The 24,851-nt window shown below is 37.6% G+C and overlaps 1 protein-coding gene across 3 annotated transcripts in view; it reads left to right on the top strand.

Annotated features, from left to right (window-relative positions):
* Positions 1 to 20,093, top strand: part of LOC111869308 (palmitoyltransferase ZDHHC18) — a 36,658-nt gene extending 16,565 nt beyond the window's left edge. For all 3 annotated transcript variants that reach the window (XM_023860716.2, XM_023860715.2, XM_023860717.1), the window contains 2 exons: positions 1,576 to 1,756; positions 17,879 to 20,093. In XM_023860716.2, coding sequence (XP_023716484.1) covers positions 1,576 to 1,756; positions 17,879 to 18,219 — 522 coding nt within the window. In that variant the 3' untranslated portion in view covers positions 18,220 to 20,093. The remainder of the gene's footprint in view (positions 1 to 1,575; positions 1,757 to 17,878) is intronic.
* The last annotated feature ends 4,758 nt before the right edge of the window (positions 20,094 to 24,851 follow it).

The following is a 24,851-nucleotide window of genomic DNA, read 5'->3' as shown; positions in this document are numbered from 1 at the left end:
GGCCAAAACGAATACACGGCGCCTAAACCCAGAAGACGACTTTCTTCATAGTCATCGCTGTGAAAACCTCAAAACTTACACAGTATTTAGTACTGTTTACATTTACACAGTCACCTGTACATTATCACTGTGCAGACAGCATTTGTAACATCAATATTTTAGACACTGTGGACCAGATTTTGTACATTCCTGTTTCAGAGTTGTCATACAATAGTAACTTGTAAGCTTTTCATGAAGGACTGAAACTGCTGCTGTTGACATGAAATCTACTATAAATTTTCAAGAAATCTTTTGCAGCCATAGAAGAAACTGCGTACAGAATGGCATATACATCAGATTGTGAGTGTACCCAATGAAGTGTCTGACCCCTTACACAGTGGCTTCATATATGTGACATAGTTAGTTATTGGAGAGGGTGGGTTTCCCACGCACTTAGACCTGTATTGGTCCATTGTGTTTCCCTCTATGATTTCTACCAGTCTCTATATCCTACCGGTACTGGTGCTTACCATCAGCCCCGCCCATCCAGCGAGACTGGCTCCACTAGCCGAGAGGTATCTATAATGCTTCCCCCATCTACCAGAGGTATTAGAGACTGCTGTTGGGCGGGACACGTCCGTAATTTGGCTCAGTCACCTCCTTTGGAGATATGAGGTTCTTTTACGNGGCCAAAACGAATACACGGCGCCTAAACCCAGAAGACGACTTTCTTCATAGTCATCGCTGTGAAAACCTCAAAACTTACACAGTATTTAGTACTGTTTACATTTACACAGTCACCTGTACATTATCACTGTGCAGACAGCATTTGTAACATCAATATTTTAGACACTGTGGACCAGATTTTGTACATTCCTGTTTCAGAGTTGTCATACAATAGTAACTTGTAAGCTTTTCATGAAGGACTGAAACTGCTGCTGTTGACATGAAATCTACTATAAATTTTCAAGAAATCTTTTGCAGCCATAGAAGAAACTGCGTACAGAATGGCATATACATCAGATTGTGAGTGTACCCAATGAAGTGTCTGACCCCTTACACAGTGGCTTCATATATGTGACATAGTTAGTTATTGGAGAGGGTGGGTTTCCCAATGCACTTAGACCTGTATTGGTCCATTGTGCTTCCCTCTATGATATTCTACCAGTCTCTATATCCTACCGGTATTGATGCTTACCATCAGTCCTGCCCAGCCAGCGAGACCGGCTATACTAGCTGAGAGGTATCTATGATGCTTCCCCCATCTACCAGAGGTATTAGAGACTACTGTTGGGCGGGAAACGTCCGTTAATTTGGCTCAGTGACGTCCTTTGGAGATATGAGGTTCTTTTACGTGTCGTAAAGCTACGACATGGGACCCACGGCTTAAAGTCCCTCCCGGAGGACTTGTTCCCTGAATTTTTCCGCCCTTAAAAATTTGACGACCTCCGCCAGGTATTTGAACCCGCGTACTACGAGTCATGAGGTGGGAACGTTACCTCTAGACTACGGAGGCCGCTATATATGTGACATAAATAGACATGTAAGTGCCATGGAGTTCAGGTTGTCCACCTGATTCACTTATTTATTTTGCAGAATGGCGTAAGTCAGACTGGGAGTCTAGCCAGTGAGGCGTCTGGCTCCACACACAACTTGGTTCCTGTTAATCTACAACAGCAGCAGCAAGTGGTACAGCCACAGTTGCAACAACCTCACAGTAGCCACAGTAACAGCAGTCTCCTTCTGAACCAGGCCATGATGGCACCTTCGCTTGACGGTGCGTATAGAGAACCTCAGCAAGGTGTTAATGCTTATCGGGATATTGTAGGTGCTTTACCTTTAGGTGGTGCTGGGATTGTCAGCATGGGTGGTGATGGATTGGGAAGGCATATCGTTAACAGAGCATGTGGCTATGGAAGTGGGGATCAGCAGTGTCCCAAACATTTAAACAAAGTTCCAAACCAAGACTGGGGCTCCAAATCAGAACACTTAAGGAAATATGTTGGGATTAGAGGACTTAGTGGCATGGATGGTGCAAGTGCTGCATATGTGAGTGATGACATGGCTAGAAGAATGAGTCGTTCTTTTAGTGGTAATGATTTGGGAGAAGTATTGCAGTGTCAGTTGCATGGATATCGACACGGTGGTAGAGGCGGCCTTAAGGGACTGAGTAATATGGTAGCTGGATTTGGTGAGAATCGATCATACCAGAATTCTAGTGGTCTTGGTGATGATGGAGAGCATTTACATAGGCATCTTGTTATTAGTAATCCTAACAGTGAAGATGATGATATCTGATAATTATGTAGCAACTGGAAAATTGATGAGACATCTCTACTGTTACTTTTTCTGGTGTGTAAATTCTGCATTTAGGTAGCTTCTTTTATTTCAGTTTATTTGTGATATTAACTCCTGATTTTTACTTACCACATGTACTTACTTGCAAGATGCATGTTTTAACGTAGATTATTGCAGTAAGACCACTGAACGCTGCAGTTAAGTGGGTAGCCCTGATCCAGCATTGGGTCAGCGTTAGCCGCACTGTATATATTCATGTCTCATCATCAGGAGGCAGAACAGAGCGATAAAACAATGAGATAATAAATCAAGAATATGTTCATCTGGAATGTGATGACATGTAGTTAGGTAGATATATGCCAACATTTCAGAGGACCCTACCACCTCCATGTTTAGGGTAAAAGACCCTGAAAATAGAGTGAGCAGGTTCTTCTACATTGTTGGTATCTATTCACCAAACTACATGGTGTCACAACCCATGAGAACCTCAAATCTTACATAGCTAATAAATCCAAACAAACTGTGGCAGAGGAGAGAGACAATACATAAGCATGCAATGGTTGACGAAGTGCGTCTTCCAGAGAGATCAGACTCTTGTACGCTGAAGCTCATTGTGTCACTAAGTGAACAGTTAAATGATGAAAGTCAACTGTTCCTACCCACTGTGTGCCTCATCTTTACATGCTGGTGGATATTGCAGTGTGGTACTTTGTGTGGAGAAGCAAGCCTGGCATCTTAATTAAATGGAAACAGTTCAAGTGGAAAAATGTTCAAACCCATAGCAACTCTACTATAAGCAGGTTTTACTCTCTGTTTCAGTGGGACTTGTATAAACATATTTCCCTTCTCCAGACTGATAAATGTTTCAGGTTTCTCTTAATACCTGTTCAATGAAACAATTTCCAGTCTCTGTCAAAAAGTATTACTGACAGTGATCCAGTTGTAGGGTTTGAGGTCATTTAAAAAAAACTATTTTTGTAATTGGGGTGAAGCTGATTGAGTTGCATCAGTTGTTGGGGTTCCATTTTCATATGACAACACTGTAAACACACACTTCAGTCTTCACGTCAATAATCACTTCAGTCGATGAGCTCTGACGAAATTGTGGCATGTTTAAGTTTTGTAAACCAATTCTGACGTCAAATTATCATGTGTTGGGTATGTATGTCACACGACAAATAACTTCACGCAGTCTTGGATCTAGCGAATTTATTCTACTCACTCTTATAGTTACACAGTTTACAGTTTCACAATTACTCAATTACTGCCATTGGCAGTATCACAATTACTTCCACTGCTTCCATTCACTCCGGTGAGTGCTAGACTGCAACTGACTGGTTACTCCGGTAATCCTCTCGTTATGTAGCTTCCGCACTGACAACATAGAAAACAGTTATGTGATAGCTACCACTGTTGTGTAAACACCGTGTTTATAGGCGATGCTGGGGAACGCTGCTAAGAGTTGTTTATTGCTGCATAGTAACCGCAGTATCCCCTGTTATGTCACCGCGGGGGAGGGGACTGAGTGTTGACTGGCCTGTTACCGTAGCAGCAGCAGTTGCTCCGATGCTGTTATGTCACTGCTGGAGGGGGGAGGGGTTTACCGAGCATTGCGCCGTCCACGTCACATTATTGATAATCAGCAGGTGAACTGTATGCAAATGAAGTATGCAGTTGACAATTGATACTTTTTGAATAAGATAAATGAACCAGTCAGATAACCAGCCAATGAAAACCCTTGTATTTTCAGTCCAGTAATATAGGCTCACTTGATTGCATAATAAAACAAGTTATGTAAGTCTCACAATGTGCTTTTTGTATAATTGTGTCTTCATAATGCCTTACCATTAAGTACATGTGGTATCTGCAGTGTTACATGGTGAACCCAGTTGATATTCTGTGTCTGCAACATATATAAGTGTGCATCATCATCAGATCATTAAGTCATCATTTGAAAGTAACTAGATTCCACTTTCAACCTATGATGGAAGCAAAAATTGCCATACTGCAGAGCTTGTGGAACACACTGGCTCTACAAGGTTACTCAGGGTATGGTGTATCCTAAAAGCCATGTTAGGCAAACTTATGGATATTATTGTTGTACTTCAAGAGATTGTTTTTTTGTTGTATGAGCATTTGCGTCAGAGTCATTGTAAGGGTGTAAACAGTATCAGCAGATTTTGATGGAATATTATTGAGTTTTATGCTCTTGATATTATTTCTGGATGTATATAAATTTTGCCATATATTTTTGTAATTTTGAGAAGTGAACATTTACACGTGGAAACATTATCTTATATCTGAAGTTACCGATGCATGTCTAAAAAGAATGACAGCTGTGGAAATTGAGGTTGAAAGCTAATGTTCATTAAAATGAAATATTTTTGATTATTTTATCAGTATCCTGTAGAAAGTTTATGCAAATCGAAGTTAATAATTTTATAGCAGGTTATGACTTTAATTAATTAATTAATTTTTTTTACTTACTGGTGACTTGTCAGTTGTGATTTCTCAGTAAAGTGTCTGGCTGTGAGTGCACCACTGGGGTTCAGTTCTCTCAACGGAAAGATTCTTCCTCTTGTAGGCCGCACCATAGCTCAAGCAGTTTGTCACTGGCTTCCCACCGCAGCGGCCTGGGTTCGATCCCGGATGTGGTCAAGTGGGATTTGTGGTGGACAAAGTGGCGCTGGGTGGGTTTTCTCTGAGTACTTCAGTTTCCCCTGCCAATTTTCATTCCACCAAATTCTCCATCATAATCACCCGGGGCAGGTACAATAGGCCAATCAGTGGCCACCGTGCCAAGTGGACCCAGCTGGACTCCACTCCCCAGTAGCAATTTTTTTTCTTCCTGTTGTCATTTTGTCCAGTCTCTCTCAGGCTTATTTGGCTTCCTGTTCCAGTGGAGACTCATTCCTTCGGAGTAAAGCAGTCAGAGCATGAAGTTGGCTGCTCATGTCCATCCAATTCTGAGGTTTAGAATGCATGAGGCTTTATTTTGATAACCTCTGTATGCTTTCATGGTACGGTGTTGGTTCTGGGAGTAACTTGACCGTTATCACTCACTATTTGTGTACTTATATATGTTGTTTGGAAAAGGTCAGGTCACTTCTCTGATCCTTGACTACTCTATGATGCAAGGTCAATCTACAAAATCAAATTACTAAAATGAGTGGAAAAAGTTCATACTAGTCATTCTTGAGTATATGAAAATTGTTCTGTAAGGAAGTAAACTCACATTAATCTGAAAACATGCCAGTGCTTACCTCTTTCTTTCCAATTGTTCATTTTTTGTCATTTTTTGGGCAAAATGTATGAAATGAATACATAATGTATATGTATCTTTCTCATTTACATGTCTCCTCTCTGAAATTACATATTGAATTTCATTGTTGTTTGTTATTTTTGGACTGCACAAAACATTGTCAGGTGCAGTTCACTGTGGGCATTATCAGTCCCACATAACACAGCATGTTGATGTCTCAAATCAAACAACGGGTTGGGAGGGAGAAACTATGCAATTTTATTTTCTCAAGTATTCTTTTAAAATTCTTGTTTATCAAACAATTTATTCTTTATTAATTAATTCTAACATATTTATTTATTTATAACTTGCTTGCTAGCCATGTGCCCATTATTTATTTACCTCATTTTCATCATTATGTCCCATATATAACATGCGTCATGATGTTTAGGGCATTTTTGGGAAAGAGCTGCATCTTTTATGCAAGAGAATATGGTACTCATCATGCAAAAAAGATACCATAGAGAACACAGGTGTTCTAACATCTGCAACATTTATTTGGAACATTTTTTTTTGATAAAATTAATATTAAATGAAAGCAAGGAAAATAATACATGCCACTATTACTACATCCATCACTACTGTTCTGGAAATACAACAATCCACTATCCGTCCTTCAGCATTGGTATGAAATTGATGATGTTTTAAAGATTTGATGTTCTTCTGAATCAAATACTGGTCATATAAATATATGACCCTCTGTACTTGCATCCCTTTCTGACTCAGTAAATCAAGAATAGGTGATTTTAGATCATACTTGTTTCCTGCTGTAAATATATGGAAATAACAGGTAAATATTAAATTTCTTGTTTCTTTTCTTCCCCTCTAAGATTTCACTCTGTTTCTGCTCCTCCTCAAGATTATGGTATGTTGGTGTTTGGAAAATAGTTAATAAAGAATTGTGAATGTAGCCAAAGACCCGTATGTTCATGTAATACTGGATTTAGGCACCTGAGTGTTATAATGTGACCTGCACATTTGTGCATTCAGGACCTGAAAAGGATACCAGTAATATAAGATTCACTCATGTTAATGTATTTGAACATATTGATGAGGAATGTGAAAGAAGAAAAAGGGTAGACATTTTGTGAAATGTCAATAACTCCATGATTTCAGCAAAAGCTGTTAACAGTATATAAATCTGATGTTTGATATGACATTGAATGGCAGAATACAATCAGTACATAACACTACAAAATTTGGATTGACCTACTCAGCTGCAGCAAGGAAAAATGAATCAGATGAAATTGATTATATGTGATCATAGTGTTGGAGGTTATCGTAACCAGTGCCAGATTTTATTTTTTCCCTGTATTGTTCTTATATAGCTACACCAGTTTCCTTTCAGTTTTAGAATTTGTTAAGTGTTGGTTCTTATATGCAACTGTATTTTATAAAACAGTTAAATTCTCTATCTTTCAAAGATGGGGTAATCCAGTGATTGGATGATAAATGCTCAGTATATTAATTTTGTATAAAGTTTTACTGTAATGTCTGATTCTCAGTTTTCTTTATACAGTCAACTCTCGATTATCCGGGGGCGGATTAACCGGTTTGCGGCTTAACCGGGGCTTTTTTTTTTAAGTTTATATGTTGTTTAATATTCATTCACTTTTGTTTCACATGGTGAGTTGTAACACTATTTTCGCACTAGTGTGAACCGAGCTCTGCATTATTTCGTCCCGTTATGCGAACACAATGTTCTAGGGTGGGGGTGAAAGAATGCAAGAATTTTTGGAAAGTTTCAAGGACAAATACACCGCCCCAGGTTATTTAACGGTACCATCTCAGTGTGAGAGTGCATTGTGAAAGTAAGTATCAGTTTCTTAATATAGATCTTCAAGTGCGTTAGCAAAATGTCGGGGTTTAAAAGGAAGCGTGTTGTGTTAAGTATTCAACAGAAACTTGAAATTATCAATCAGCTGGAAAAAGGAGCTGTAGTTAAACAATTAGCAATGCAATACGGTATTGGAGAACAAACTGTTCGTGATTTGAAAAAACAAAAGAATGAGTTAATTTCCTTTGCTTCGTCTTCTAATTCAAGCGGAATGAAGAAGAGAAAAACCATGAAGAAATCAACATACGATGATCTCGACAAAGCGATGCTGACCTGGTTTAATCAACTAAGGGCACAGGGAACAACAATAACAGGACCAGTTTGTGCTAAACAAGCTAAATATTTTTTCGAAGCACTTGAACTAGAAGGGAGTTTTGACGCTTCTTCCGGTTGGCTAACACGTTTCAAGCAGCGTCATGGAATACGAGAAATCAGTATTCAAGGTGAGAAATTGTCAGGGGACTTGTCAGCATCAGATCAATTTTGCACCAATTTTGATAGTTTTGTGAAAAGTGAAAATCTGCTGCCAGAACAAATCTATAATGCCGATGAAACGGGTCTTTATTGGAAATGCTTGCCAACCAGAACATTGGCATTTCAAAATGAAAGACAGGCTCCAGGTCACAAATCCAGTAAGGAGAGATTGACAGTCTTGTGCTGTTCTAATGCATCAGGAACACACAAACTAATACCAGTAGTTATCGGCAAAGCGAAAAGACCACGCTCTTTTAAAGGAACAGTAGCTTCAAGTCTGCCTATCCATTATTTTAACCAGAAAGTAGCTTGGATGAATAGAGCGATATTTAAAGAATGGTTTGATTTTAAATTCGTGCCTCAAGTTCGTGACCATCTAAAATCCCAAGGCCTACCTGAGAAAGCTGTGCTCCTCATTGACAATGCGCCCTCACATCCTAACGAAAGTCTCCTGAGGTCAGATGATGGAAATATTTTTGTGAAATATTTTCCCGCTAATGTTACCGCACTTATCCAACCAATGGATCAAGGAGTTATCTCAAGTATGAAGAGAATCTACAGATCAAATTTGCTACAAAAGTACATCGATGAAGGCAATGATCTGACGTGTTTCTGGAAGTCCTTTTCAGTATTAGATGCCATATACGAGATTTCAACAGCGTGGGATACAGTAAAGCCATCTGTATTGAAAAATTCATGGAAGAAACTGATGCCTTTCATCACTAATGAAGATGACGAAATCCATGGATTCACTGGATTCAGTGAAAATGAGATAGCCATAAAATTGACAAAAGTGGCTAACCAAGTTCATGGTGGTGAAGAAGTCAACGAGGAAAATATAAGAGAGTGGTTTAACTGTGACTCGTGTGAACCGGGCTTCGAAATGTTAAGCAGTGACGAAATCGTAACTTCAATGGGGGTGCAGCCAGAAGAGCGGGAAGAAAGTGAGAATGAGGAAGAGGTGGACAGTGTTGCCAGTAAGAAAGTATCACATGGTGCTGCGCTTAATCATTTGGAATCCTTACTAGACTATCTTGAGAGTGAAGAGGACAGTTTATTAAGTGACAAGCTAATATTACGTAGGCTTCGTACGGATATCCGTAAAAAGGAAAATGCCGCGAAAAAGCAAAAGACAGTATTAAATTATTTTAAGTGTTAAGTGTGACCGTAAAAAGTGCTGGATGTTGTTGAACAGTGATTGAAATAACTAATTCATACTGAGTGTAATGTAAAGAAAGTATTAAATAGGCCATGAGATGACATAGAAATGAGGATGAATAAATTTAAATACAGGTAGGTCTATAGTATTATGAAGGTATTAAAAGGTAAAAGGTAAAGTTGTTCCTCTGCTCAACGAATTAAGCCCTACGCCATTAAGGCGTGTGGGGGAGTGGATGTATAGATCCAAATTTTCTTGACCTCGGCACTAGTTGGAGGTGAGTGGTCAGCTTCACGCCCCGGCCGCTTTACCCCCGGGGAAAGAGCCCCCGGTACCCATTGGATAGGAGGTTGGATGGACCCCAGAGCCGGTCTGGACGATTTGGAGAAGTTAAAATTCTTGACCCTACCGGGACTCGAACTCCGACCCTTCACAGTCGTCCAGCCCGTATAATAAAATTTGGCTTAACCGGGTTTTCGATTAACCGTGACTTCCATCCCCACCATTAGCCCGGATAATCGAGAGTTGACTGTATTGTTAAGTGCAGGAAAGATCTATAGAGTGCCTCCCTGCTGCATAAGCTATGTGTTGCAATTTTGCAGGAATGAAGAGGCGTTTTATGTGTGTTATAGAAATGCATAAATTTAATTATAAACTATTTTCATTTTGTATTAAGTCTATCATTTTAATAATTTATATAATTTTTTTAAGGGTTCTTTATTTTGTTAATTACGTTCCTGTCAACATATTTGTCTATGAGTATGAACATTATTTTATATTATGAAATGCAGACACATTTAGTATGTTGGGTATGAAATATTGTGATTCATTATTTTCATATAAATATAATACATATTTCCTGCAATTTTTTCAGTTTTGTATATGTATAAGTGTAGCTTATATTTGCCATTAGCAGATCAATATTTCTGTAATTGATTCTTAGAGCAATTGTACATGCGTTATCATTAATCCTAATGTGTACTTTTTCCAGCAGCATTTTGGAGTAACATGTTACCCCAGTTTCGTTTTAGGTATCTTTTGTATCTGTGGCCTATATTCATACTTAGGGTTCAGTTCAGTTCAGTAGGGTTCAGTTTATAGTAGAACAGGCATGTCAAACTCAACTTGTACAGAGGGCCACCTCAGCCCTATAAATAATAGTCCAAGGCCGCACTTCAAAATAGAAATATACATTAGATTTTGATACAAGGAAATTTAATTCTATGTACTATTTAGGAATAATTTCAATATAATCACCTAAAGTCACATATCTTACAGTTTTAAAAAGCAAGATAATGCCATTTTTTGACAAGTATCAAACAACTTTTCAATATGTAAAAAGAGAGATTACACAAGAAATTATGTTACAAACAGCAAAACATTGAATTTCCTGCAGCCTGCTAATTTATGTCTGCGTGACACTTCTTGTCCTCTGGTCTGTTGGAAAATTGTCTTTACAAAAAATATTTCTACTAAAATTTGAATATTGATTTTAATATCAATTAGCTCTAAAAGTTGAGGGGCCGCACTTTGTGCCTATGGGGGCTGCATGTTTGACACGGCTGTAGTAGAATAATTCAGACTGTCCAAATTGGATACAGTTACAACAAGTGTATGGCCAGTATGAAACCATGTTTTGAAATAGGCCTTGAGGTGGTATAATATTTGCTCTTACATGAAGAAATGGAGATTCATAAATTTCCCATACAACTTAGAGAGGTATTACACCTTTTACACAATGCTGGATTTAAAGATGGATTAATTAGAGTGGTTGCTCCAGGGCCCCTGTCATCTGTCACCATGATAATACAGATAAACTGAACTGTTTGCTCTCTTCTATAGTGTATGTACTGCCTGTATAAGAAAATTATGAAGCATTCTGTTTAATGAGTATTGTTATGATGATGCAAAAAAAAATTAATTCTTATTAAAACAAATGCATAACTCTCATTCTTAAAAAGTAAACTTCGACTTTCTCTCACTATATCAAAGGCCGTTGTGAGAAACAAAAGGAAAAATTAACTTCATGCAGGTGGCACCATTTGGAGTAAAAGCCAGCACCGTCTGTTCTTAATGCTAGATGCACCATAAGTAGTTGAATATTGATAAAATTTGTAATGCTTTTCAGGAGCACATTGTCAGCTACTTTTTAAATATTAGTGTGCAGTGCCTTTGAAAAGGACAAATTATGGCTGATGTACACTTTAAACACTTCATTCTTTATTACATTCGTTGGTGTTACAGGAATGAAAAATTCTGCCCTCTTGGATATAATGCTGTATAGTCTGTTGAAAGTCACCTGATGTTCTGGAGGCAACATGTTCCTCCAGAACGTTCATTCACTTTCAACAGACTACATGGTGTTATATCACAGAAGATAGAATTCTTCATAACCACCTCTGTTAGAAGCTCAGATCCTTCATTATCTTATGGGAAATTTTATTCATATGTCCTGATACCCATACATATTGTTCTGCAGTCTTGTATGAAATTATCAGCTGAAGATATGTTCAAGCATCTGATGGTGTTTAGGATAAGGATGATAAGTCATGAATCATATAATTTTGTTACAAGTTACCCATTTTTGAGTTTCTTCATGAGTTAGGAGTGTACAAAATGTTTGCAGTACATGTCCAGCAGGTGTCAATGAGTTTGAATTGTGATATTACATCTATTTGTGGAAGGGAAAATAATTGTCATCAGTACTGAAAATAAACATTTTAGTGAAATGTGAATAACATGTTATAAGGGTACCTTCTTTGAATTTTACTTCAGTATATTTCTCATTCTTTAAGTGGAATTCACAGTGAAGTAATTATGCAGTGAAACTGACATATACTTCTGATGGATAGAACATAGGAAAAGTTAATTTCCTCTTCCTTTATTCTGAGATTAGTTCCTAAAATAGAAGGTACAATCTAACCAGGACTTTTTTCTGACATCAGATTTATTTTTAAGGTTTGAAAAAGATGGCATAAGGCTACTTGTAATTAGGCATTTGTTTAGGTGTAAAATATGTCTTAAATTTGGAATTTTAGCTCTTGAACTGAGATTGGCCTCATGGAAATGTCTGCAGTCCTGCCATGACTAGCTGTTAGTAGATCATTATCCCTGTTGATTAGAAATATTCATTATTCCTTAAAAATTATTTTTAATATGTAATGCCTTTTCGTTTTGTATGGTTGTGTGTTGATAATTGGAAGTATGATACATAATTAGCAAAATTTATTCTTTTTACTACTGGGGATTTTAGTATGTATGTGCAAGGTTTGTGTGTGCTTGCCTACTCTGTGTTTGATATGCATTGCCATGACCCTGCTGTGTCTATAGATTTGTGGATCTATTCTGGATTTGGTAAAAGAGAAATGTCTGTAATGGAAGAAGGGCTGAAAATGACATTTTATATATTGGTGATGTAAGAATTTGTTTTAAGAAGTTATTGTAATTAAAGACTGCAGTTACCATATTTATGTATTTTTGATTGAAAGTGCTGAACACTTTTGCAACAATAAATTATTCACATGTGCTTTCTTTGGCGGATGTAATTACCATCTACATACTGTAAGTGTTTGTAATTTATTTTTATTTGTAGACCTTTTTATCAACAGATTTGTCATCTTCATTCAGATTATTTCATTTCTTGTTCCATAACTTTCAAAGGGGCAATCAGAAGTTAGGTAAGTCAGTAGTAGGTTGTGCAGTAGTTTTAGTTGCACCCTTTCATTGCTTTGTTGTGCTCACCAGTAATAGTTTACATCAGGTTTGCCATATATGTGTTGGCATGCTTTGTGTAGGGCTGCCACCTGCAAAGATGTCCATTATTCATTAAATGTATACAGATACTTTAACTTAAATGGCAAACTTCAGTCTTTTGTTAATAGTCCTAATCAGTTCAGCTGCCTTCGTAGTAATCAGTCATGTCATTGTGGAATAAAACTGTCATTTCAGAGACTGTCTCTGCCTGCATGGGGGTTAAGATTGTCATGTGGTAGAGTGACTAAATACAGGGTTTGGATTGGTAATCAGATCTATTGAACACTTAAAGAACATAACTACAAATGACTGCAACAGTCTCCCTGAGTTACGCACTCCAAAGATCACCAACTACTACTGCTAGCCCTTGCTTGGTAGCAACTTCCAATGGCAATGTTCCCCTTCCTCTGTTTTCCCAAAATGGCCCAGGCCTCAGCTGCCAGCTTCACACTTCTCACAACTGCAGCTCTCAGCTGACTTAACCACTGAACTACTAGTTCTCGTTATATAGCCCTGGCATGGACTGCACAGAAAATGTCTCTTCCATTATAGCATGTTCTCTTGTTGCCAGGGAAACATGTCCACAGAAATGTTCCCTAGCAATGGCTGTTATACTGTTGCATGTTTACACAGCTGTTACTTAGCAATGGGTCTACCTGTCACAATATGTATCTTGAGACAGTCTCTGAAACATTGCAGTTTTATTTCATTTTTATGCTCTCTACATTGTTAGATACCAATCAGTCGTTGGTAACTGAGATTCTGTTTATGATAGCGATTTGGGTTGTATCTGAAATGTCAGAGCTTCAGTCTGTACTGTTGGCTTGAGAAGACTATATTACATTTAGTCAACATGAGAACTTGTAATATTATATTCCCTGTTTAAAACTTGCCTATTTTTTGAAGTCAGGTTTCTTACTTATGATATAGTGAATCAGTTTAAGACTTTGTATTTGTGTAAATTGATCCATTTTGAAATGCTCATTCTGTACCCTTTTAAATTACATATGATGAACTGAAATTTAATTTCTGATAAATCCAGAGTAGGTGATTCAACTGAGACCAATGTTTTGGGGAGTAACTGATGCAAGAGGTCTAATTTTGATTTTGATTTAGAAAATTTTCTTGGCTTAATATTTAAAAAAAAAAATTGGACATGAAATTTCTTGGAGGTAGTAACCATATTTTTTAGTAGTGTTTGTATCTTACAAATATTGTGACTTGGAAGAGTTAGGGATCTCATTAATACGTGTGTTACTTTCTTGTAAACATCACAGAGTGATACTGTGTGGAGAATTTTTGTTGGATTGTATTTTGATTAGTTTTACATTAGTACCATATTACTTTGGTGCTTTTTATGGATATGTGTTCTTTTTTCAGACCTGAGTATATCAATTTTGGGGACAGTTAAAGTCAAATATAGACATACCGTTCTTGATACTTCTGTTTGGAAACCTATCCTGTGTTGAGAGGATTAATGTGTTTTGTATGGTGATGTAACATGTGAAAATGTACAGGGTGTTTCACGACTTTAGGGCATAACTGCAGGAGGTGATTTCCTAGGTCTTTGTGATCAAAAAATTTCATATAAACATGTGTCCGATTTTGGACGGTTACGGAGTTATGACCGTTTTTTCATTCCCATACACGCCCTCATGTGAACTGCGTCTATCATCTGGCAGGTCGCTATTTTTAGCCAGATACAGATAGAGCATTCTCGTTATCTCGACACTTGAGAGATACCTAAGGCGTGGTGGGTTGGTATGTCCGGCCACGGCTAGTGTGGCAGCTACTGGTGTTCAGAACAGTTCTCATCTCGGTGCGTCTGTTACGTGCACAATGCCATTTACATTTCATTTGAGGAGTATGCAGATATGATTTATGTGTACGGGTTTTGTGACAGTAACTCAGTTCTTGCCATAGCTGAATATCAGTAACGGTTTCCGAATCATAGAATACCGAACCGGAGAGTGTTTACTGGAGTTTACCAGGCATTGCTAGATACTGGTAGACTTCCTGGCGTTCGTATTGCAGCCAAGCATGGTGTTAATGAAGGCGTCAGTGAAGAAGGCATTGTTTGTATGGTACACTGCAGCCCACATACAAGTACGCGAAGAATTGCCAGCCAGGTCTCCAGACTTAAGCCCACTGGATTATTGTGTGTGGGGATGGATGAAAAAACTGGTTTACAGTATGAAGGTGGTAACGCGAGATGCTTTGCTCAGTCACATTCTGGACGCCGCTGACCACATAAGAAACATCCAGCTGAAGCTGCTACGTGCTACCCGCGTGGTTCACAACCGAGCGGCAGCCTGTGTTGCAGCCGGCGGTGGCATTTTCGAAAATCAGCTTTAAGCACCAATAAATACAAATTAAACGTAATTTCACAAAGTTAACTTTACATTCATACTTTAAATGTATCATGTATTATGCTGGTTTATTATTTTGTTCCATTTATTGTCAGTAATCATTACCTTCTGTTCTGAGTTTAAATGATCATAACTCCGTAACCATCCAAAATCGGACACATGTTTATATGAACTTTTTTGATCACAAAGCCCTAGGAAATCACCTCCTGCAGTTATGCCCTTAAGTTGTGAAACACCCTGTTTGATAGTGTTGATTTGGAGGCTGATTGTGATTTATGAATTGGGAAGGATATGAAAGGAAGTGGCCGTGGTCTGTTTTATTATACTTTGCCTGGAGAGAGGAAAATCACAGAAAGTTCCAGGACAACTGGCCTTATGCTGAGAGTTAAGCCAGAAGTTTGTGTTTTCCTGCATACAGCATTTACATGTTATTTTCCCAGCCAAGTGTTATATAACCAATGCAGTTACTTTCCTGATGCAGTGTTTCCCATTAATAAGGGCCCCCACATGCAGTGTAGGAAACTGGTAGTCTCCCTGTGACTATCATGTACCATATGATCTTATGAATATGGCTGTCTTAAAATATATAATCTCTTAAACCTTTGCTTTGCTGCGTCTAACATGGCCAGACATTGGAGTTGATTTGTTAGCGCCTCTGCTTCTTATCTTGCAAGTTTCAGCTTTGAATCTGAGTCCAGTGATTAGCTGTTCTTACACAGGTTGTTGCAGTTTTTGTCATTCACTCCAGACTGTTCATGGGTAGTGCATTAAGTAGATCACACCCAATTGTACACCAGTTCACCATTCAGAATGCAATTTTATGCTCTGTAACATATACAGACATTATTAAATTATCCACAAGTTGGTCATTCAGTCATGTATGTAATACAGTAGAACATAGTAAAATTAAATGTCATCTGCCAAACATAATGTACTAATCTGTAGTGTATGAAGGAAGTTTAAATGAAATTTTCCCAAGAAGTGAAAAGTGTTTGGGTGCAGTCTATTTAAATTCTACAAAGAGTTAAAGTATTAGTAAGAATCCTTGGTTCCCATCAGGATGCATGAAATGAGTTTCACTCTTCTGCTGTTATGTTGAGCAAGATGGTAGAATGGCTGCATGACACTTGTGTGAACAGCTTTCAATGTGTGTTTTTATGTCAGTTTTTTTGCTTTGTGAGTAGATCAGTTTCATAATATATCCAGTATAACCAGATACACAGATATGTAAAGTAAATATATGTTGAGGTATGTTGTGGCTGTTAGCATTTAAATGATAATGTATGGTAACATTTTCATAGTCACAGTTTATATATTTGTTCCATGATGAGGCTTTTCAGACATATTTGATTCTTCCAGCATTCGAGTCGTGCAGTATATGATAAAGGAAATTATATCTTCAAAAACTGATGGATGAATTGACCAATTTTCATGAAAAACATTCAATTTAACAGTAGATATATGATCATTTTCCAATGACATTGATGACAGTAAGGATGACAACTATGATAATCTTTTTTGTCTTTTGTTCACTTACACCATTTGTACAATGCAAATGCCATGTCACTTGCCAAAAATTGTAACCGGTAGTGAATATCTGTTATTTGAGTTGAGGACTAAATAATTTAATCAACAACAAGAATAACAAGAGTGATAATTTGTTTTATGGGTGTGCCTGCAGAGAATTAGCTTACTTACAGTAAAAATATATTATGTTATGAATAAAGAAATGTGTCTGTACTAAATGATCCCAAATCCTTGAGCTTTCTTAATGAATCTGAACATCTAGAAAGATCCCTAAAATCGTTGAGCTGCTCAAGTGAAATAGTTTAGTTTTTGAAGCATGTTGAAACTGTTGTTTCTCTTAATGTAGTCACTGTTGCACATGGTTTTAGAAAGTGTTCTGCCCCAAAGCTGTTTCCACCCCAGATTTTAATGGGATCTGTAATTGTGCATGCATTTTGGTTCAATTTTATTATATCCCTTGCATTATTTTAGTTTTTGATTTTGGTGTTGCCTCCCATGACAGCATAAAGTATGCGGTGACTGGACATATGCTAGAATATGTCTGTTTAAAGAGGACTAGAAAGTAAATGTGAAAATGAAAATGTGAAGTTAGTGGCTGAAAATATGTATCAAGAAAGAAGAATGTGTCATAAAAAAGATATAATGGAATTTTTAGAATTCTCTTGACTCCTTAATTATCACTTAAAACATCTCTAATTATTATTTGTTATTGAAATTTCCATGTTTAATATTTGTGTCTCATTGAAATTACAGACAGCAGACTGTAGTTACAAATTCTCAACATAGTATAATTTTTAATTAGGGGCAGATTTATTTAAAATGTATGATCCAGCTGCTGTAAAATAAGGAATTAGTTGTATTCAAGTTTTCTGATTAGTTAAATTTTGGACTGATTGATAACTCTTAGTGTTTCTAAAGAAACAAGACTTGAGAGGGAATTGGTACAGTATTATATAACCATGTCTAAATTTAACATATTGTTTTCAATATCTGAACTGGAAAAAGAAAGCCTTGTTAGGCTGTATATGTTTGACTCTTGAAAAATTGTTTCTATGAAATATAAGAGTGAAGTGTTTGGAAGTACTTACGCAGATGTTACTTACCCACTTCATTTATAGGACTGAGAGTATGTGTTTCAACTAATACAATTTACCAATATTTTTGTTGTGGTTTGTTTCCAGGTAGCAATTCAGGTAGTGTGTCACAACTTGTAATGAATGTGGCCAATGCTGGCACCAATCCTGCTGTTCCAACAGACAGTGACGATGTCATTTTAACGGTGACAGGTGGCAGTGGTGAAGGTGGGGTTGGGGAGAGTTGCTCACCCACCGAAATGACAGACTTGGACCTCACAGAGGTGGTGATGTGTGATGCAAACATTGTTGTGCCCCTAAGTGCCAGCAGATTGCGCTTGCTTCAGGACACCACCATGATTGAGTCTGCGTTGGACTTGGATTCACTGGAAGAATCGTCTGTGGGTGCGGGTAGTCAGGCTGGGCTCCTGAAACTGAGTGCAGTGTGACGACGGAGTGGTGTATGGGTGTAAAGCAGTAGCAGATTGGTTTGGTGTAGTTTGTTATAGAGAATGACTGTTTAGTAACATAAACCATTGCAAGGCATTAAACATGTCCATGTCATGCCATATTGCAAAAAAGCAAACACTTTTTTTATTCAGGATTCAGGGATGGAAAATAGGGATGTGGCATATGTGGGATAAGAGCTTTATATTGGAAAGAAAAAGTCTCTCTTGCTTTTGTGTATTTTTAAAATTGCTTTCTGTTTTTGCTATAGTTACTGTTACTGCATAGACATCCAAATTCATATTTGAAAAGGGGCAGAAGCAGTGTAGTGTATCGGAAAGGGAAGGTGTGTCTTCGATAATGTTAATTTTCATGAAGGATTGTCTTCTATTTTTAACATTTTCATAAATTTTTTTTAATTGTTACCATTTTTAATTTCTGATGTCTGTTTCCACATCATTGCCTTTGCGATTTACTGCCTGTTCTGACTCCAAGTGCAGAATGTGTATTTAATATTCAATTTAAGCTGAGAGTTTCAGATGAGCATTGAAATATGCAGAGTTCTGGCTATATTACAGATTGGTCTTTCCTTCTCTTTTGTGGTCTTTCTGGATCTCTTGATTGTTGGCTTATGTTTAAAAGGGATTTTTGGGATTTACCCATATTTTATCCTTTTTGCATGTTCTAACCATGTTGTTTTGTAAAATTTTATTTTTGTAATAATGTCTGTTATGTGTAACTCTGTCATATCTTTATGTCTTTTTCATTTGGGCAGTATTCTTCTACCATTCTCAAGAAATACATTTCGGGTGCTTTTGTTTCATTCATATTTATTGGAATCCATATGATATTCTAAATAATTCACTTTCAGTGTTTGTTCTATCATTTGATTGTTTAATATCATTTTATGTCTTTTGCTATCCTTTTCTTCGATTGCAAGGTCCTTTGTTTTATCAGTGCTGATGTGTCAGTGATCTCTGAGCTTGAACATACACAACAAGGGATGAAAATATCTTATATCATTTATCAGTTCTTAAAAGGTTATCAATACTTATTTGCCTGTCAGACAAATTGACAGATGGAAATTATCCTTGCGGTATATTACAGGTGTCTGTAATGTGAGAGGGTAAGAGATGTCATACATGGTTATCCATAGTTAACTTCTTCTGTAACCTGACATAGACAGTTTTGTGTCTGAAATGAACAGTGCATGTGCATTCACTTAAATTATTAGATATTATCTGGAAAATGTGATTTCGTTTATATAGGGTTGAAGTTTCGTAAAGGATCTAGTATTGTATGTTTTTCATAGTCTTTCAGTTTTTGTTATGGGTCATGTGTTAATTAAATTTATCAAATATTGTTACAAGAAAGGCTTGAAACTAGTGCATGAAGCACAGTTTCAGGAATACTATTGTCACGTGTTGGGTATGTCATACCACAAATACCACAAATAACTTCACGTGGGTCTCGGATTCAGCGAATATTTATTGAACACTCGCACTTATACACCTTACAATTATTACCGCTTGTAGTATCACTTGGCTTTTGGCCCAATACCCCAATGTGACGTCTTGACTATCCTTGGCCATGGTTGGATCTCAACTGTCTTCGGTGACGGCTATCCCAATACTGTCTCGGCGAATGCATTACCTTGTTATATATCCGTGGCTGTTGCTACGCAGTGAACCTTCTGTTGTCTATCACCGGAAAAACGCTGCTTCATTGATTCTGCAATTCCTACCCAATAAGTCTTCGGTTATTCATCTCCGTGGAGATTCGGCATTCTCTACACACCGGCTCACTGTTAGAATTACAATACTGCTATTGTTACTTCCTATGCAACGGTCTGTTCTAGCGTTTCCATGGAAGTAACCTTTCTGGATTCCAAACATGTGACACTATTTTCAATTTTTCCAGAAAGATTTGAATAAAAAATATGTTTGCTTAAGTCATGAAAAAGGTTGTCAGGTATTTCCTTGGTGGTGCTAACATAATTTTGTATTGTCACATCATTGAGTGACTATAGATTGGGGTTTTGACTGGTAATCAAATTTGTTGAACTCTTAGAGATTGTAACTACAAGCAATTCTGGTGCTATCAGTAATTCATATGCTCTGTAGTTCATTATAGCATGCACTAAGTCTTCTCATTCTGCTGTGTCTTCAGCAGTTATTGCTTGATAACACATCCAGTGCTGTAGATCCCTCAGTTTCTGTGTGTTATGGCTCCTGTCCTTGCTGTCTGGCATCTGTCTCACAACTAACTCAATGACTCACAACCATGGGGGTTCCTCCCCCCCCCCACTCCTCCACCAGGTGGTAATTGTCTGCTGAGACCTCTGATGGCTCTGTCTCCCAACTGCTAAACTGCAGATTCACTACTCTGTAGACTGACTGGCTTGTCCTGTTCTCATGGTATGGCCTTGGGACAGACCCAACAAGGAACTCTGCGTCCCACAATTCCTCTATTGTTGCATGAATAATTGTTGTTATGCTGATGTGGCATTTGCTGTGGTGTAACCTAATAACAGACATCTCTTCTGGTTACACTATTCTGGCTTTCATCTGACATTCCACAGTATTTTCGGGCCCTCATATCTGTACTCTTATCTTAGATCATTAATATATACAGTTACTCCTTGTTATATGCGAGTTCAAAGTATGCTATTTCATTTTAATGCACTCAGCTAATTTAGACTGATTTCAATTAATAGCACTTGATGTAATGTGAATTGCTTGCTGGCTGGTTAAAGTGACAGCTTGTGACATGGAAAAATGGGGTTTGATTCTTTGTGGTGGCAGTGAAATTTAATTTGCCTCCGCCAGAGGGCACCAGTTGCTCTTTCCCTTGGAGGTAAAGCAACAAGAGTGTGGAAATTCCTACTAACTTCCATTTAATGCTGAGGTTTAGAATGCATGAAAGTTTTATCTGAACTGACATGGATTGTTTAATGTTGAAGATGCCATAACTAAACAATTATTCTTATTTGAGATGATGTGACTTGTAGAGAGGAGTTACAGTAAAGCCTGCAGTTGAGCTGATCTCAGCAGTTCTACACAAGGACCTATGTAATGGCCTGTAGAAGCTTCCAATTATTACAAAGGCTTTAAGTTAAATATATATTATGTATGTCATATTTGTAAATAGCCATGTGCGAGAATTACTTTTCAATTTGGGACAAAATTGAGATGATAATTTGGAAAAATTGAAAAATCAAGACAAAATAAGATTTTTTAATAGACCAATGTTTTCATGGTTATAGTTTATAACACTTTTCAGTTTTTCCACTGTGCTCACATATTTGCCCGACTGGAAGATGATTCTGAATGTAAGATGACTTCTCACTAGGAGAGATATACTACCATAGTCAATAAATTCGTGGAATGGCCGCGTCGTTGCAGTGTACTACAGCGGATAGGTTGAGGCACAATATGATGCCCTGTCAGTTCATCTCCCCTCACAGCAAGAGGCAGTTGTGTGCAAGCAGTGTAAGTAGAACTATGACCTCTATTGTGAACTGCAGTTAAATGCAAGTGGCAGAAATAGAAAATATGGCAGTGTGAACAACGGGCAAACATCAAGTTCTGCCAGAAACTAGGCAAATCCCCTAGCGAAACATTTGGCGTAGGAAGAATTGGCTGTTGCTACACGACAACGCCCCTGCACATCGCTCTGTTCTTGTCCAAGAGGAACTGACAAGGCAACAGGTCACCGTTTTGCCACACCCTCCGTACTCACCTGATCTCGCACCTTGCAATTTCTTTCTCTTTCGCCACTTGAAAGCAAAGCTACGTGGTCTTAGATTTCAGTCATCTGAGGAGGTGGTCATTGCCACAAGAGATGCCGTACAGGAATTTCCTGCCACTATGTTTCAGCAGTGTTTTTGGCAGCTATAGCAACGTTGGCAGACTTACATAGTGGCCAATGGCAACTATTTTTAGGGCCGATATGGATCTATTTAAGTGTATGTGAATACCTTGTAATATGATGCGATAAAACCACATTCCATGAACTTAATGACTCTACTACGTATGCATAGAAAAAGTAATTTTATGAATTAATTTCATACATTGACTACAATTGCATGAAATAAAATAAATATTAGAAAACATGTTATGTATGAAATTTAATGAGTTAGTTTCCTTCTTGAAGTCACTAGTCTGTATTTAGCTACACCAGTCTTCAACATTCCTGTCATCTGGATCAGCCTCAGTGTCTTCATAGTTCTCACCTTATGTCTCACATTCACTGCTCACACACTCATGTTCACTGTTAACATTCCAGACTTCTTCCTTATCCCCCATTCCATCCATTTGATCATATGTACAACATTTTTAGAATTTTTTTAATGTCACTTCTTGAGATACCCATTGACATGGGCTTCATCCACTGGCACAGCAGTTCCACACCGAGCCTCTTTATTGTCCATGCAGTGTCAGAACATGATCCCCGGCTAAGAGCCATTAAAAATACTGTTATTTCAACTGATCTTTAAAAGGTATATTCACTAGAATATTCATTGCATGAATCACAGGCCTGACCTCCAGTGTTAAGTGGTCTTTAAATGCCTCCAGCACAAGCGTTCCTTTTTTCTGAACTATACTCTCTGTGAAGAAAGCAGTCTTCTGGGGTTTGACACCGTATATATGTGGTGTTAACCGACGTTTCGGAGGAACGTATCGCCTCCATCTTCAGGGTAGAAGGAAAAATATAAGAAATCCGCAAGCGAAGATACCGTGAGAACTGGTAAAAGCAGACTGAGTCTGCTAAGAAGATGGAGGCGATACGTTCCTCCGAAACGTCGGTTAACACCACATACACAGTGCCAAATCCCAGAAGACTGCTTTCTTCATAGTCACTGCCGTGAAAGCCTCAAATCTTATATACTATCTGTCTTCTCTTCCAGACAACTTCTAACCAATCCCCCACCAACTTTTAATTATTACCATCTCTTAGTTTGCTACCTTATTATCTGTCTCATAGGCAGTTATGCACAGGCTTTCAATTCAGTAGTGGTTACAGCCTGTCTTTCAACTCTGTCAACACTATAGTCACTCGCAGGTTTTCATTGCCTGAAGTTTTTATGGTAGTAGATTTCAAACTTACGTCATTGTTAGTGTAATTGGTTGGCTTATCAAAATACATTAGCATTCCGTTGTCATTGCCTCAAAGTGTGATAAAGGTTAGATATGAAGAGTGTAATTAAACAATAACAAATTCACTATCAACATTGATGCTAAATAGAGGGCGTGGCCAGCTAAATTCCCACTGCACCCATCAGAGAAGAGCCTGGGTGGGCTCTGGATGCTGAGGAGAAGAGCTCTTTTTGTTTTGCAAAATGAAGGTCTTTGCTGTATGGAAAACTTCTTCCTCCATGTCATTTGTACACACCGCCCTGAGCTGACTTAAAATCTCAGCCTTTCATTGAGTAATGACGTTGCTTGAAACTGACTTTGTTTCTGTCTCTGAATCCATATAAATTACAATTTTGTCATAGAAATGGTGTAAGTTCTTATTTTGTTGTTTCCACCTTTGAATGTTTGCCTTGGGAGTCATTGTATTTCCTAGCCACTTCACAGTTGTTTGTTTGTCTGTCATGTTAGTCTTCCCATTGACATGAGTACTTTTTGATATATCTGCGAATTACTCTTTCTGTTTCATAACTATGCTGGCACTTTGGGCAACCTCATAGCATCTGACCTTGGAACATATTTCTGTCTGTCTTGCTTTCTATCTTGCTATTCTCATAGCTTGATAATGTGAACGGTGTTATGAACATGCTGGAAGCTTAGAATGGATTAAAAGAGATTAAATAACAATTAAAAATTACCTGTAGGGTTTGTTACCCTTAAATATGATAGAACTCACCTTCCATTTGGGCAAATACTATACTGATTGCATTTGACATTACCCCTATGTGCGAAGCCAAAGCAGTTATCCAGAAAATTCCTGAAGTTCAAGAATGAAAAATTAATGTTCAAAACTGAGATACATTTTTTTTTGTTCAATCTTGAAAATTCAAGACTCGCACATGCGTACATTTTAAAGAACACAGTGTTACGTAAAGATGTTCATGCTTGCATTCTTTCCTCAAGAGTTTGCATTATTCCATTATACAGAGAGAAGGGATTTATTTGATCTCTATTTAAATATATGTATATATTCTTTCTGTTTATTTTGCTGTTAAAAGAAACTATGTAAAATACTTTCATAATAGTGAGGTGGCAAGATATTAAACTGTCTGGTTTGGAATGAATAGTGACTTATTTCATGTTTCATATGTGACATCATATGACATAATATTGATGTTACTGTACATACGTCAAGCCATTGCTGTTTTTGGATGGGATGATAATTTTGAACAAAGTAATAATATAAATATAATGCATTATTAGGTTTGCTATTTGATTCATACAGCATTTGAAATTAACAGAGACCGTATGCCCACACTGTATAACCAGTTAACTTGTGTTAAGTACTTGAAGAGCATGTTGAAAGAACCAGTCACATGTATAAAATACAATTTTATATGAAAGTGAAAAAATGTGAAAAATTTGTAATTCCTAAAAAATTCCTAAAATGAAATTTTCAGGATGAAATCTTCATCATGTACTGGCTATGGACAGTTCAT

This window comes from Cryptotermes secundus, unplaced genomic scaffold (genome assembly GCF_002891405.2).
Source record: "Cryptotermes secundus unplaced genomic scaffold, Csec_1.0 scaffold274, whole genome shotgun sequence".
NCBI lineage: Eukaryota > Metazoa > Arthropoda > Insecta > Blattodea > Kalotermitidae > Cryptotermes > Cryptotermes secundus.
The sequence above is the reverse complement of the archived record's forward strand: the minus strand, read 5'-3'. Positions and strand labels throughout refer to the sequence as shown.